The sequence below is a fragment of the Neophocaena asiaeorientalis genome, unplaced genomic scaffold (assembly GCF_003031525.2).
Source record: "Neophocaena asiaeorientalis asiaeorientalis breed wild unplaced genomic scaffold, Neophocaena_asiaeorientalis_V1.1 scaffold348, whole genome shotgun sequence".
Taxonomy (NCBI): Eukaryota; Metazoa; Chordata; class Mammalia; order Artiodactyla; family Phocoenidae; genus Neophocaena; species Neophocaena asiaeorientalis.
The window spans coordinates 1197011-1214036 of NW_020172672.1; the positions used below are offsets into that span (position 1 = coordinate 1197011).

At 41.5% G+C, this 17026-nt stretch overlaps 1 protein-coding gene across 2 annotated transcripts in view; it reads left to right on the forward strand.

The window, feature by feature from the left end:
• Nucleotides 1-17026, forward strand: part of EXD2 (exonuclease 3'-5' domain containing 2) — a 96837-nt gene that overhangs the window by 52856 nt on the left and 26955 nt on the right. For both annotated transcript variants that reach the window (XM_024739657.1, XM_024739655.1), the window contains exon 2: nucleotides 7740-8125. In XM_024739657.1, the coding sequence (XP_024595425.1) occupies nucleotides 7787-8125 (339 nt within the window). In that variant the 5' untranslated portion in view covers nucleotides 7740-7786. The remainder of the gene's footprint in view (nucleotides 1-7739; nucleotides 8126-17026) is intronic.

The following is a 17026-nucleotide window of genomic DNA, read 5'->3' on the forward strand; positions in this document are numbered from 1 at the left end:
GTCTGAAGTCAGGGCGCCTGATTCCTCCAGCTCCATTTTTCTTTCTCAAGATTGCTTTGGCTAGTCAGGGTCTTTTGTGTTTACATACAAATTGTAAAATTTTTTGTTCTAATTCTGTGAAGAAATACCATTGGTATTTTGGTAAGGATTGCATTGAATCTGTAGATTGCCTTGGGTAGTAAGGTCATTTTCACATTAATTCTTCCAATCCAAGAACACTATGTATCTTTCCATATGTTTGTATCATCTTCAATTTCTTTCATCAGCATCTTATAGTTTTCCAAGTACAAGTCTTTTACCTCCTTAGGTAGGTTTATTCCTAGGGATTTTATTCTTTTTCATGTGATGGTAAATGGGATAGTTTCCTTAATTTCTCTTTCTGATAGTTTGTTGTCATTGTATAGAAATATACAGTTTTCTGTATATTAATTTTGTATCCTGCAACTTTACCCAGTTCATTGATGGGTTCTAGTAGTTTTCTGGTGACATCTTTAGGATAGTATCATGTCATCTGCAAACAGTGACTGTTTTACTTCTTCCTTTCCAGTCTGGATTCCTTTTATTTTTTTTTCTTCTCTGATTCCTGTGGCTAGGACTTCCAAAACTATGTTGAATAAAAGTGGTGAGAATGGGCGTCCTTGTCTTGTTCCTGATCTTAGAGGAAATGCTTTCAGCCTCCACCATTGAGTATGATGTTAGCTGTAGGTTTGTCCTTTATGGCCTTTATTATGTTGAGGCATGTTCCATCTATTTCTTTGTATGTTTTTAAAGAATGTGTACTCTCAAAATGCTGGGTGCAGAATTCTTTTTTTTGTTGTTGTTGTGGTACGCAGGCCTCTCACTGCTGTGGTCTCTCCCGTTGCGGAGCACAGGCTCCAGACACGCAGGTTCAGCGGCCACGGCTCACAGGCCCAGCCGCTCCGCGGCATGTGGGATCTTCCCGGACCAGGGCACGAACCCACGTCCCCTGCATCAGCAGGCAGACTCTCAACCACTGCGCCACCAGGGAAGCCCTGGGTGCAGAATTCTATACATGTTCCTTAGAAAATGCTAATTAACGATGTTGGAGACACGCCTGCAATAACTGGTGATTCTTGGATGTCTTTTCATATTTAAGAGTGCTATAGGTGAATGTTTTGTGTCCCCTCAAAATTCATATGTTGAAAATTAACCCCAATTGGGGTGGCTTTGAGAAGTGATTAGGTCATGAGGGTGGAGCCATCATGAGTGGGATTAGTGCCACTCCCTTCTGGCCTGCAGAGTTTCTGCAGAAAATAAGCTGATAGCCTTGTATATTATTTGTTGCTTTTCCCTTGCTGCTTTTAATATTCTCTATCTTTAGTTTTTGTCACTTTCAGCCTCCACCATTGAGTATGATGTTAGCTGTAGGTTTGTCCTTTATGGCCTTTATTATGTTGAGGCATGTTCCATCTATTTCTTTGTATGTTTTTAAAGAATGTGTACTCTCAAAATGCTGGGTGCAGAATTCTTTTTTTTGTTGTTGTTGTGGTACGCAGGCCTCTCACTGCTGTGGTCTCTCCCGTTGCGGAGCACAGGCTCCAGACACGCAGGTTCAGCGGCCACGGCTCACAGGCCCAGCCGCTCCGCGGCATGTGGGATCTTCCCGGACCAGGGCACGAACCCACGTCCCCTGCATCAGCAGGCAGACTCTCAACCACTGCGCCACCAGGGAAGCCCTGGGTGCAGAATTCTATACATGTTCCTTAGAAAATGCTAATTAATGATGTTGGAGACACGCCTGCAACATGTTCCTTAGAAAATGCTAATTAACGATGTTGGAGACTCGCCTGCAATAACTGGTGATTCTTGGATGTCTTTTCATATTTAAGAGTGCTATAGGTGAATGTTTTGTGTCCCCTCAAAATTCATATGTTGAAAATTAACCCCAATTGGGGTGGCTTTGAGAAGTGATTAGGTCATGAGGGTGGAGCCATCATGAGTGGGATTAGTGCCACTCCCTTCTGGCCTGCAGAGTTTCTGCAGAAAATAAGCTGATAGCCTTGTATATTATTTGTTGCTTTTCCCTTGCTGCTTTTAATATTCTCTATCTTTAGTTTTTGTCATTTTGATTACAATGTGTCTTGGTGTGTTCCTCTTTGGGTTAATCCTGTATGGGACTCTGTGCTTCCTGGACTTACATGTCTGTTTCCTTTCCCAGGTTAGGAAAGTTTTCAGCTATTATGTCTTCAAATATTTTCTCAGGCTCTTTCTCTTTCTCTTATTCTTCTGGGACCCCTATAATGTGAATATTAGTGGGCTCGATGTTATCCCAGAAGTCTCTTAAACAGTTCTCATTTCTTTTCATTCTTTTTTTTTTCTGTTCAGTGGCAGTGATTTCCACTACTTTGTCCTCCAGGTCACTGATCCATTCCTCTGTATCATTTAGCCTACTATTTATTCCTTCTAGTGAATTTTTCATTTCGGTTATTGTATTCTTCGTCTCTGTTTGGTTGTTCTTTATAATTTCTAATTCTCAGTTAAAAACTTCTAACTTCTCACTTTGTGCATCCATTTTCCTCCTGAGTTCTTTGATCATCTTTGCAGTCATTACTCTGAACTCTTTCTCAGGTAGATAACCTATCTTCACTTCACTTAGTCCTTCTTCTGGGGTTTTGTCTTGCTCCTTCATCTGGAACGTGTTTCTCTGCTGCCTCATTTTGTCTAAGTTACTATTTTTATTTTTATGTATGTGGTAGATTAGTTACATTTCTTGACCTTGAAGAAGTGTCCTTCTGTAGGAGATGTCCTGTGTGTCCCAGCAGTGAGCTCCTGTCTCATCACCCAAGCTATATGCTCTAGGGGTTCCCCTTAAGAGGGCTGGGTGGGTCCTTCTGTTGTGGTGGGCTGACTGTGTGGGTGGTCTGGTAAGCCTGGTTGGTCCCTAGTCTGGTTGGTTGCCAGGTCCTGCCTTGTATGGATGCTGCTGGGTGCTGTTAAAAGGGCCTGTTAACAAGGTGACTGGCTTCAGAACCCTAGGGAGTCCTGGGGCTAGTGCTGGCTCTACTGGTGGGTAGAGTCAGGGTCTGGAGGACTCTGGGGCTGTTGCCTGCCTACTGACGAGTGAAGCCAGGCCCTGAGGTTACTGTTGGACTACTGGCAGGCAGAGCCAGTTCCTGGAGTCTGGCTGCAGGGTCCAGGGATCCCAGAGCTTTTTTTTTTTTTGCCGTACGCGGGCCTCTCACTGTTGTGGCCGCTCCCGTTGCGGAGCACAGGCTCCAGACACGCAGGCTCAGCGGCCACGGCTCACGGGCCCAGCCGCTCCATGGCATGTGGGATCTTCTTGGACTGGGGCACAAACCCATGTCCCCTGCATCAGCAGGCGGACTCTCAACCACCGCGCCACCAGGGAAGCCCACAGAGCTTGTTTTAGATCATTGGTTGGCAGGGAGTTGGTGATTGCTGACACAGTTGGTATGGGGTCTGGGGTGTCCCAAAGCTTGAGTTGGCCTGCTAGTGCACAGGGCCAGGGCCCACCTGGTCCCAGGGTAGGTTCTAGCCTGCTGCGGCAGGCTAGGTCCACAGGCTGTGGGATTGTGGTTTTCTTGTGTCTGGTGTCTGTCCCCTGGTGGCTGAGACTGGTCTAGAGTCTAGTGTAGGCTTCCTGGAGGGCAGGGCCACTGTCTGCCCACTGGTGGGTGGACCTGGGTCTTGGCCCTCTGGTGGGCAAGGCCCTGTCTAGAGGAGTGTCTAGAGGAGGCTGTGGGCTCAGGAGGACTTTAGGAAGCCTGTCTGCTTATGGGTGGGGCTGTGTCCCCACTCAGTTAGTTGTTTGGCCTGCGGCATCCCAGCACTGGTGCCTACAGACTATTGGATGGGGCTGGGTCTTGGCTCTAATGGCTAGAGGGAGGAGCCCAAGATCACACCCACCAGCACTGGCTTCCAAATGTGACTGAGCTGCCAAATGTAGCTGTTGTCAGCTATGGCTGGCTCCCCACCTCTTCAAGGCCAGCAGGTAGGTTTGACTCAGACTCCTATCAAGTTACTGCTTTTGCCCTGAGTCCCAGTGCATGTAAGATCTTGTGTGTGCCCTTTAAGAGTGAAGTTGTATTTCCCACAGTCCTTCCTGAAATTAAACCCAGCTGGCCTTCAAAGCCAAATGATCTGGGGGCTAGTCTTCCTGGTTCAGGACCCCCAGGCTGGGGAGCCTAACGTGGGGCTCAGAACTCTCGTTTCTGTAGGAGAACTTCTGCACTATAATTTTTTTTTTTTTTTGACCACGTGGCTTGTAGAATCTTAGTTCTGTGACCAGGGATCGAACCCACACCCTTAGCAGTGAAAGAGTGGAGTCCTAACAACTGGACCACCAGGGAATTCCCACGTCTGCACTATAATTATTGTCCAGTTTGTGTGTTGCCCACCTGGGAGTATGGGACTTGATTATATCATGTCCCCTCCTACTCATCCTGTGGTTCCTTCTTTGTGTCTTTAGTTGTAGACGATCTTTTCTGGGAGGTTTTGGTCTTTTTCATAGATGGTTGTTCTGCAGATAGTTGTGGTTTTGGTGTGGTTGTGAGAGGAAGTGAGCTCAGGGTCTTTCTACTCCACCATTTTGGCCGATCTTCAAGGGACTGTGTTCATATTCTCAGCTTTGGGCAGGTGTCTTGCCTGGACCATAGTAGGTGAACAGTTACAGGTTCTTGTTCATGGACAAGGCAACACTCTTCTGCATCTCCACTGTGCCCTGGGCCTGTGGCCTAGACTTCTGTCCCTGGGCTGGTGATGTTCTCCAGCACTGGGGCTGGTATGAGTTCTGGTCTCTGCCCAGCTTTATCTCCTACCCACTGTGGGTTCCCTTCTTCCATTTCTGACACTTGATGATTTCCCTTTCTTCTTTTTAAGTTTAACTGTGTATTAAACTTTCATTATCTTTTTAAAAAATATTTGTTTATTTATTTATTTGGTTGGGTTTGGTCTTAGTTGCGTCATGTGGGCTCTTTAGTTGTGGCAGGCGGGCTCCTTACTTGCAGCCTGCTGGCTCCTTAGTTGTGGCATGTGAACTCAGTTGCAGCAAGCATGTGGAATCTAGTTCCCTGACCAGGGATCGAGACTGGGCCCTCTGCATTGGGAGCACGGAGTCTTAACCACTGTGCCACCAGAGAAGCCCCTTATTATCTTTTTAATGTTTTCTCCAACATTTGTATTGTTTAGAATGAGAAAGGGAAGGGTCTTTATGTCTTCTCAGAGTATTTTAACTAGAAATCTCTCTATGCAAGTTCTTTAATCTCATTAAGTCTCAGTTTCCTCTTCAATAAAAGTGCTGGAGAAAGTACATATGAATACTTAAGCATAGTTTCTGCAAAAAAGTAAATATTTGAAAAACAGCATAGCCATTTTATTGTTTTCATTAGTACTATAATAATTGTTGTCATTCCATTTTTCCTCTCCATTGCTGAATATCTCTGTAGGCAAAATTATAGCCCAGGGTTGTTGTAAATATTAAATTATTTTTTAAAATTTGTTGTTGACGCTTTTAAAAATTGATAAAAGTAGTACACATTGGGAGTTCCCTGGTAGTCTAGTGGTTAGGATCCCAGGCTTTCACCCCTGTGGCCCGGATTCAGTCCCTGGTCAGGGAACTAAGATCCCACATGCCCCCCACAGCATGTCCAAAAGAAAACAAAAATGGAATTCCCATTAAATGGGAAACCCTCAGCCATAGAGAAGTGTAGGCAGGGTCTAATAGGTCACTGTGTCTTTGGGCAGTATAGATTTTAGGTCAGGGCCTACAGATGGGTAACCCAGAGCCCAAAATGTTTTTATTTGGCTGGCACAGTGTTTCAAAAACTCTAAATTTGTTGCTAACACTTAAAAATGGTGATGTTTCACATAAAATTCAGATATCTAACTTTTCTTGAGTAATCAGGATTATCAGGATAATCTGACCACACTGGGCCTTCTTCACAAACAGGATCAACAGCTTGTGCTGAATGGTTGCTCTCCCATGTTTTCTCTCCATTATTGAGTCCAAAGGCCACTTACCTTTATTGTTACACACTTACTGTTGTTTTTTAAAATAGTACAGAAATGGTTGTATATGCCTATTTTTCTGTCAAAAATAGGAAAACAAGAGATAGATGGAGAAAAACCACATTGTAAACATTGATGAAAAAATTAATCAGTTGGTCTAAGAAAGAAATGGAAGATTTTATTTGAGCCAAATTTGAGGATTATAACCCAGGAAGAGCATCTCAGAAAGCTCTGAGACCTGTTCCTCCCCTTAGAAGTCAAGGCGCAGTTACATAAGTTTTTTGAGACAGAGGCTGTACATCAAATGCTGTATTATTGGCAGTTTACATAATCCAGATCTAAGTGCCATGTGACCCCTTATGAGATCAAGAAGGAATGACATCTTTAAGGAGTTGTCTTATTGATGCTAGAATATTGCTCTTTATGGTTGAGCAGGTATTTCTGTCAGTGGGGAAGGTTAGGTTAATGCATAATGTAGATAGATACACAGTGCACAGTGGGAGGAGAGAGGAGACCAAAGGATAGAAAAAATTTTTTTGTTTAAATTTTTCTTGTCTTGCCATAAAATATGAGTTTTATTTCACGTACAGAAAATGGAAAAGAGGCTATTTTGTGATAGAAAGGGAGACAGTTCCTACATATTTAATAGGATGTCTGTGTCAGTTTTCTCTTGCACTTGGCTTGCTTCACTTATTTGTGTTATCCTGTTTGGACCCTGTGGACATTTCAATTTGCAGCCTCCTCCTGAACATCCTGGCTCTCTAAGTTCTGTTCTTTTCTTTTTCTTTTCTAGTCCTGTCTTCCCTTTTGTACTGTCCTAGCTTACCCTCAATAACTGAGTGTGTTTCCACGGAGAACTACCGAGACCTCTGGAGCAACGGAAAATCCATGTGTACTCAAGCCTGTTTGCTCCATCCCTCACCAACCACGCCTCCTAGAAAAGTAAAAGTCCCCCTACCACTTGCTGATGATTAGATTTTTTAAAATTTTTATTTATTTATTTTTGTCTGCGTTGGGTCTTCGTTGCTGCACACAGGCTTTCTCTAGTTGTGGCAAGCAGGGGCTACTGTTCGTTGCGGTGCAAGGGCTTCTCATTGTGGTGGCTTCTCTTTGTTGTGGAGCACAGGCTCTAGGTTTGCAGGCTCGGTAGTTGTGGCACGTGGGCTCAGTAGTTGTGGTGCATGGGCTCTAGAGTGCAGGCTCAGTAGTTGTGGCACACGGGCCCAGTTGCTCCGCAGCATGTGGGATCTTCCCGGACCAGGGCTCGAACCCATGTCCCTGCATTGGCAGGCAGACTCTTAACCACTGCACCACCAGGGAAGCCCTAGATTTTTTTTAGATTGCAAAGCAGAAGTTTCCATTCTACTCTTAGAGATTGAAGGTTCAAACACAAACACCCTGAGGAATATCCATTAACTAAAATTTACTCACAGTAAATCAGCAAGTAGAAGTAAGAGTCTAGTTTATTCTGTTTTGATTGATGTGATTTTATAGGATTAAGAGAGCCCTGGGCAACTGGTAGAGGGCAGGGGTTTTTTCTTGGATGGAGATAGAGGTGGAGTACAGAACATACAAAAGGGGGAGAATATTTTAAAATATCACTGTTTCATATAGAAATTTATAGCAATTTTTTTAGTTTGTGAGCACATGGATTGTGAATGCAACATTTTTTGCGGGGTGGTGGTGGGGGACGTGTGTCCGTGGAGCTTTAAATTCTGTATGTGAATATATTGTTGCCATTTGTTTTGCAGATTGTGGGATTAGTGATATGCTTTCCTAAACAACAGAAAAGTTGAAGATGTCTAAACACTTAGTGGCTTTGACAGTGACCACCCTTCTTGGTATGGCTGTCGGGGGGTTTGTCCTGTGGAAAGGCATCCAGCGTCGGAGGAGTAAAGCAAGTCGTGTGACCCAGCAGCAGCTGTCACAGCAGCAGCCGAAAGTGCCAGGCAGGAGAGAGCGGCCTGCTCCAGCAGAGGACCAGCAGCACTCCAGTGCCCCCAGAGCCTCGTGGGAAGAGAGGATCCTTGGAGCAAAGGTGGCGACTGTGTCTCAGGAGGCGGAGTGGGATCAAATTGAGCCCTTGCTTAGGAGTGAGTTAGAAGATTTTCCAGTGCTTGGAATCGACTGTGAGTGGGTAAGTTAAAAGGCAAAAACGAAACGTATCTTTTCTGCTTTTCCAGCTAAGGACCTTGAATAGTCAAATAGAGGATAAGATTAAAGGAGAATTAGCTTGTGCTCAACTTATTTGTAAATAGATTTTAGCAGAAGGAGAAGCGGCTTCTCTTCTCAGGATAGGGGAGTGCTTATAATCATGGATTCTGGAGTCTGAGCTACATGAGTCCATTTTCACCACTTATTCTGTGAACTTGAACAAGTACTTAACCTCTTTGAGCCTCAGTGTACTTATCTGTAGCGGGGTGTGTGTGTGTGTGTGTGTGTGTGTGTGTGTGTGTGTGTGTGTGTGTGTGTGTGTAATGGTATCTACTGCCCAGAGCTTAAGGATTCAAATAGATAATCCCTATATAGACTTCAGCACAATTTTAACAGAGAGTAATTGCTCATTATATATTAGCTACTGTTAATATTTTTAATAGTATTTTCATAGGATGCCATGGAGAAGATAGTTAAGGAGGTCTAGTTAAATGTGTGTTTATTACACAAATTGGGATTTAAAAAGATAATAGTTTAAATGCTGGACACTATTTACTCTAAGCCAGGTATTATGTTGTTTTTTTTTTTCGTTATCTCATTTAATTTTGACAATAATCCTTTGTAGGAAGATACTGTTATTATTTCTTTACAGATAGGAAGTGTTAAAAGGTTTAGTTACTTGCCCAAGGCTATGAAGCTAGTAACCAGCATTTGAGCTGGTCTTCCTTTGGGGGAGTTGTGATGAGGATAATATGGTACACCTACTCTTCTGTCATTCTGATTCACAGAGTGAACTTTAATCTCCTTGCAACAGAAGATACTACAAAATATAAATAGTCACAGTTATCATTTCTTATTAATTCAGTATAATACCTTGCCAAAATTCTGTGATCTATGTCTTCTGGGTATCTGGATTACAGTCAAGAGCCAAGAAATGTAATAGAAAGAGGCCCTAAGCAGAATTGCTGTCACAAAATCAGATCACAGGTTGGTAGGAGGAACTAAAGGTGCCAGTACAATGATGACCCAGAGGAGAACACCTGACAGTGTGGGAAAAGTTTAGTAGTCACATAAGGCCTTAAGGAGCTACTGAGGGTATTTTCTTTTTTTTCTTTTTTGGCCGTGTGCTGCACGGCTTGCGGGATCTTAGTTCTCTGACCAGGGATTGAACCTGTGCCCTCTGCTTGAAAGTGTGGAGTCAGCCAGTGGACCAGGGAGCTCTCGAGGGTATTTCTTTATATCAGCCATAGCAGTAGTAGTTTATACCAATGACCTTGGGTCATCAGGAAAGGATTGGGCACCTTTTGTTTATTGTGTATAAGAATTATATCATTTTAGAAATAAACATATTTCTATACCATTTTAGACATATTTACACCAACAACCATAGAAGAAAACATTAGTAAACTGTGAGCTTTAGTAGATTAGGAAAATTCACATTTGCCAAACACCTTGATTATCCTACCAAGTGAAGTATAACTGCAGCAACAACAAGGTAGTCTGAAGTGAATAGTAATGTATCCATTTAATAATAATATGTTTAATCACCGTAGCAGAGTAAGTTTAAGTGGCAAATAATCCAAAACCCAGTTCCTTATGGCTTTGGAATGTATTGAACTTCTTCTGATGCCACATTCCCTTCAGGTGTGATTGCATTTCTCTGATTGCTGCCACAGAAGAACTTTCATCTATCCTCCTTCTTTTCATTCTTCCATTTCTGATTCATTTTCTCTTTCATTCACTTTTGTGTAAGTATTTGCTTAGTTATTGTTTTTGTTCTTGTTTTACACAGTCAGTATTTGTTTCAATTTACCAAGTGTTTACCTTTTTCTTTGCTCATCTTTCCTTATATCTCAGAACTTTCTGGCATCATTCTCTTTAAGGTTGTCCTTTAGAAGTTCATTTCTTGAGGGGTCATTGATAGTAAACTTAATTATTGTTTTGAAAGTGTCTTTATTTTGCTTTTGATCTTTGAAGATATTTTCACTGGATGTGAAATTCTAGTTTAGCAACTTATCATTTTCAAGATCACATTCCACTTTCTTCTGGCTTCCGTTGTTGCTGTTGAAAATAACTGTGAGTGTAAATGTTGATTCTTTATAGGTAATCTAATTTTTGGTAGCTCCTTTTAAGATCTTCTTGAGTTGCTGGTTCTGAAGATTTGCTGTCATGAGACTAGTGTTGTTATCTTTCTGTATTTCCTGTTTGGGATTCAGAGAGATATCCTGGATGTAAGGATTGGTATCATATATCAATTTTTTAATTCTCTTTGAAGATTGCCTTGTTTTTTCTTCTTCTCCTCCTCCTCCTCCTCTTCTTCCTACCCCTCCTCTTTCACCTTCTTCTTCTTCCTTTTTTTTTTTCCTTCTTCTTTCTTGCTGGAATTAGATAAGCTATATTCTGAACTTTTTCTGCTCTCCTACATGTCTGGTAATCTCTTTTATATTTAACGTATCTTAGTCTCTCTGGATTCATTCTGCACAATTTCTTCAGGTCTCTTTTATAGTTCCCTTTTTCTTTCTTTAGTTTTGTGCAATCTGCTATTTAACTTACCCCTTGAGTCTTTTTTTTTTTTAACCTTTTTTATTGTGAAATAAAACACATCAAGAAAAGTGCCTGGGCTTCCCTGGTGGCGCAGTGGTTGAGAGTCTGCCTGCCGATGCAGGGGACACAGGTTCATGCCCCGGTCTGGGAGGATCCCACATGCCGCGGAGCGGCTGTGCCCATGAGCCTTGGCCGCTGACCCTGCGCATCCGGAGCCTGTGCTCCACAGCGGGAGAGGCCACAACAGTGAGAGGCCCGTGTACCGCAAAAAAAAAAAAAAAGAAAAGTGCCTGAAACAAAAACAAAGAGCTAAATGATTTCTCTAAAGAGAACAGCTGTGTAACTGGAAACTAGGTTAAGAAACAGAATTTGCTAGTACCCCAGAAGCTCCCCTTGTGACCCCTAATAATCACTGTCCTCCCACCAAGGGTTACTATTATCCTGATTTTATGGTATTTACTTTTGTGTTTTTCTTTATACTTTTACTACTTAAACATGCTGCATGCCCTAGCACACCACTGTAAAGCAATTATACTCCAATAAAGATGTAAAAAAAAAAAAAAAAGCATGCCTAGGTACGATAATTGAGTTTTGTCTGCTTTTTAAATTTAATGTAAATGAAACTATCGTGTGTGTATTTTGTGTCTGGCTTCTTTTGTTCAACATTACGTTTGTGAGATTTACCCATGTTGTGTGTGACTGTGATTCATTGCCATATGTCCATTGTGTAAATATATCATGATTTATTCATCCGTTCTAATATTGATGGACTTTTGGGTTGTTTACAGTTTGGGGCCCTTACAAAGAATGCTGCAGTGAACAAATGCACTTATTATTATTGGGCATATGTATCTATGAGTGGAGTTCTAGGTCTTAGAGTTTGTATATATATCTTTAACTTTCATAAATAATGCCAAATTGTTTTCCAAGGTAGTTTTAACTAGTTTACCCTCATCAGTAGTAATGAGTGTACCTATTGTTTTAGCTGTTTTCAGAAGTGGTTCTACTAATGTAATCTCTCATCAAGACTGTATGAAAATTCCCTTTGTCTTATATCCTTGTCCACATTTGGTACTGTCAGATTTTAAAATTTTAGCCATCCTAGTGGATGTGTAGTAATATTTCATTGTGGTTTTAATTTGCATGTCCCTGACCAGTACTGAGATTGAGCATCTTTCTATATTTTATTGATTATTTTGATATCTTCTTTTATGGAGTACTTGTTCAAGTCTCTTGCCTCTTTTTCTATTGAGTTGTCTTTTTCTTACTGATTTATAGTTCTTTATATATTTTGGTTATGAACCCTTTGTGATTTAAATGTACAGTAAATGTCTTCCCCCATTCTGTGGATTGCCTTTACATTCTTTTATTGTTAAAGCTTGATGATCAGAAGATCTATATATAGTGCTGTGTAACAAGTCTTACCTTATCCCTAGTCATGAATATACTCTCCTATGTTATTTTCTTGGAGTTTTTTGGGTTTTTTTAATATATATATAAATTTACTTATTTTATTTATTTATTTTTGCCTGTGTTTGGTCTTCATTGCTGCACTTTCTCTAGTTGTGGCAAGCGGGGGCTACTCTTCGTTGTGGTGTGCGGGCTTGCAGTGGCTTCTCTTGTTGCAGAGCATGGGCTCTAGGCATGCAGGCTTCAGTAGTTGTGGCACATGGGATCAGTAGTTGTGGCTCACGAGCTCTAGAGTGCAGGCTCAGTATTTGTGGCGCACGGGCTTAGTTGCTCCGCGGCATGTGGGATCTTCCTGGACCAGGGCTCGAACCTGTATCCCCTGCATTGGCTGGTGGATTCTTAACCACTGCGCCAACAGGGAAACCCTAAATGTGTGACTCTGTTTCTGTTTTGTAATTTAGTTCACGTGTAGCCATTTTTAGATTCCACCTATAAGTGATAACTTATGATAAGTCTCTTTTTCTGTCTGACTTATGTCACTTAGAATGATCGTACCTAAGTCCACCCAAGTTGCTGCAACTGGCCTTATTTCATTGATTTCATGGCTGAGTAATATTCCATCGTACATAAGTACCACATCTTCTTTATCCATTTTTTCCTTCCAAGGACATTTAGGTTGTATCCAAGTCAAAGCTCTTGTAAACAGAGTAGCACTAAACGTTGGGATGCCTGTGTCCTGTCGATGTTTGGTTTTCCCAAGATATATGCCCATGATTGGAAGTGCCGTATGCTCTGTAGCTGTGTTTTTTAGATTTTTTTATTAAACACAATACACTTCTCCAGAGTGGCCGTTGGCAATTTACATTCCCACCATGAGCATAACAGGGCTTCCCCTTCTCCACGCACTGTCCTGCATTTCTGGTTTTTACACTTTGTGAGGATGGCCCTTCTGACTGATGCGAAGTGATACCTCTTTGTAGTGTTGATTTGCATTGTCCACCTGTTTGGTTGGTCAAAAAGGATGTATGCATTTTTCCTGAATATCAGGAAAAACGCATACGCCCTTTTTGGCCAACTGCATCATTGGCGAAGTTCAGCCGCTTTTCATGTGCTTTAATGGCAGGTCCAATCTACCTCTTGAAATCCCTTTCCTGCAATTCTGCCTTGCTTACAAGTCCTTTTTGATGACTTACCTCAAGACATTTTTCGACAATAAGTATCATTTACAACCCTGCAGTTTTCTGAATTGCAGTGCCCCTGAGCTCCATTTTTCAACTTGTTGTTTTGGAACTGGCCACAAAACAGCAGGATTGCTTCAAGCCCTATTCTGGTTCCGGGGGCAGGCTGAGCCTTTGGTCAGTTCCTCTTCCTGATTGGAAATTAGAGTGGCATGTGCCTGTCCAAACAACTAGGGCTTGTCTCTCATTGGTTCCCCCCCTTCCACTTCATCTTCCGGACAAATTCCAAACTGTGTGAAACAGGATGTTGAAGGTGCTGACTTCCCCAAGTTGGGAGATTGTTAGGAAAGAGGCTGGAGGGGGTAATCCGACCACCAGGAGATGAGGAGATGAGGTGCCTTTTCCAAACTCTTCCCCATCAGCCGGTGTACCATCCTCTGGGTGTCCCATGCATGTTTTAGCTGTAGGAAGGGTCCCCAGCACCTGGAGATTTGGGACCCATGGAATGGGGACCAGGCAGTATTACTCTAAAGGGGCTGCATTTGCTGGCCTATCCTCACCAAGCCTCTCAGCCCCACGAGTGTGCAGCCTTAGGTCCCATCCAGCTGTGGGTCTAGATGTGGTCTGTCCAGGTTGCATCACAGCCCCTGAATGAATTCTGTAAGAATTTCTCTCTCTCTCTTTTATTTTTTTTTTTGGAATTTATTTTTGTAACGGTGTATAGCTGATTTTCAATGCTGTTTCTTGCTGCTGTACATCCACTTGATTCACTTACAGAGAGACATCAGTAAATTCTTTTTCAGATTCTTACCAGTCTTTTTTTTTTTTTTTTACATTTATTTTTGGCTGTGTTGGGTCTTTGTTGATGCACACAGGCTTTCTCTAGTTGCGGCGAGCGGGGGCTACTCTTCGTTATGGTGCATGGGCTTCTCACTGCGGTGGCTTCTCCTGTTGCGGAGCACAGGCTCTAGGTGTGTGGGCTTCTGTAGTTGTGATGCATGGGCTTAGTTGCTCCATGGCATGTGGGATCTTCCCGGACCAGGTCTCGAACCTGTGTCCCCTGCATTGGCAGGTGGAATCTTAACCACTGGGCCACCAGGGAAGCCGGAGTTTTGTGGTTTTAACATTGCATATTTAGATTTATAATCTATCTGGAATTGATTTTTGTGTGTGTGTGTGTATGATGTGAGGTAGGGTTGAGTTTCATTTTTTCTTTTTATGGATATCCAATTGTCCTAGCACCACTGATTGAAAAGATAAATCTCACTGCTGTGCAATGCTACTTTACTATAAAACAGGTATTTCTTTTTTTCATTTTCTTTTTTTAAATAAATTATTTATTTTTTGGCTGCATTGGGTCTTTGTTGCTCCACGCGGGCTTTCTCTAGTTGCGGCGAGCCGGGGCTACTCTTCGTTGCGGTGTGCGGGCTTCTCGTTGCAGTGACTTCTCTTGTTGTGGAGCACGGGCTCTAGGCACGTGGGCTTCAGTAGTTGTGGCACGTGGGCTCAGTAGTTGTGGCTCGTGGGCTCTAGAGTGCAGGCTCAGTAGTTGGGGTGCACGGGCTTAGTTGCTCCGTGGCATGTGGGATCTTCCCGGACCAGGGCTCTAACCCGTGTCCCGTGCATTGGCAGGCGGATTCTTAACCAGTCCACCACCAGGGAAGTCCCAAAACACGTATCTCTATATGAATAGATCTATTTCTGGACACTCTAGTAGTCTATTTTTCTATTCTTGCACCGGTGATCAAAAACTGTCTTAGTTACTGTTGCTTTATAATGACTCTTGATATCTGCCACAGCAAGACTTTCTATCTTGTTTTTTTCCCGGAGGGACTTGGATAGTCTTGGTCCTTTGCATTTCTTTATACATTTTAGAATCAGCTTTTCAGGTTCTACCAAAAACAATTTCTTGATATTTTGATTAAGACTGCATTGGATCAATAGATCAGTTTGTGGGGAATTGACTTCTTTCCAGCATTGAGTTTTATAATCTAAGAATATTTATTTCGATCTTTAACTTCGCTTAATAATATATTTGTAGTTTTCTGTGATTAAAAAAAATTCTGTTATAAATGAAATCTTAAAAAATGTTGTGGGACTTCCCTGGTGTTGCAGTGGTTAAGAATCTGCCTGCCAATGCAGGGGACATGGGTTCGAGCCCTGGTCCGGGAAGATCCCACATGCCACGAAGAAACTAAGCCCGTGCACCACAACTACTGAAGGCTGCACACCTAGAGCCGGTGCTCTGCAACAAGAGAAGCCACTGCAATGAGATGCCTGCGCACCGCAACGAAGAGTAGCCCCACTCACCACAACTAGGGAAATCCCACGCGCAGCAACAAAGACCCAAAGCAGCCAAAAATAAATAAATAAATAAAATTTTTTTAAAAGTTGTGTTTTTTTCTGATAAATAGAAATGCAACTTTATATGTATTTCTCTTATATTAAATAACTTACTAAACTCACTTATTAATTCTAATTACTTTTAGATTCTTTTGGGTTTCTTTATAAACTATTATATTATCTGTGAAGTGACAATTTTTTTTCCAGTCCTTACACTTTGTATTTCTTTTCCTGCCTTACTGAACTGGCGAGGATCTCAATATAGTGCTCAGTATGAGTGGTGACAGTAGGCATCCTTGACTTATTCTCTGTCTCAGATTGACAGCTTTCAACATTTTCATATTGAGTATGATATCTGCAGTAGGTTTGTTTACAGATTAAATACATTCAATTCTATTCTTGGTTTCTTAAGTGTTTTTTTGTTTTGTTTTGTTTTATTTTGGCTGCGCCATGCAACTTGTGAAATCTTAGTTCCCTGATCAGGCACTGAACCCGGGCCCTTGGCAGTGAAAGTGTGGAGTCCTAACCAGTGGACCGCCAGGGAATTCCCAAGTTTTTTTTTTTTTTTTTTCAAAGAATGAGATATTGTCATTTACAGCCGCAAGAATGGACCTAGAGAATATCATACTAAGTAAAGTAAGTCAGACAGAGAAGTACAAATATTAATAGGACATCACTTATATGTGGAATCTAAAAATGATAAATGAATCTATATACAAAACAGAAATAGACTCACAGACATAGAAAGCAAACTTATGATTAACAAAGGGGAAAGGGGGTGGAGGCGGGATAAACTAGGAGTATGAGATTAACAGATATAAACTATTATACATAAAATAGATAAGCAACAAGGATTTATTGTATAGCACAGGGAACTAGATTTAATATCTTATAATAACATATAATGGAAAATAATTTGAAATATATATATATACATATATACATATAAAACTGAATCACTTTGCTGTATGCCTGAAACTAACACAATATTGTAAATCAATTATACTTCAATTTTAAAAAAGTTATTTTTTAAAATTATGAATAGTTGTTGAATTTTATTAAGTGCCTTTTCTGAATTTCTTGAGATGAGTATGTAGTTTTTCTCCTTTATTCTGTTCTTGTGGTGAAAATACATTGATTTTTGAATTCCTGGAATAAATCCAACTTGGTCATGATGTCTTATTCTCCTTATACATTGCTGAATTCACTTTACTAGTGTTTTAAAAATAGTCTATATTCATGAGTGATACTGGCTTATAATTTTCCTTTCTAGAAATGACCTTGTCAGATTTTGATAAAAATGTTATGCTGGCCTCATACAAGTTAGGGCTGTTCCTTGTTTTTGTGTTCTCTGGAAGAGTTTGTGTAAGATTGTCATTCTTTTTTCCTTAAATGTTTGATTAGAATCT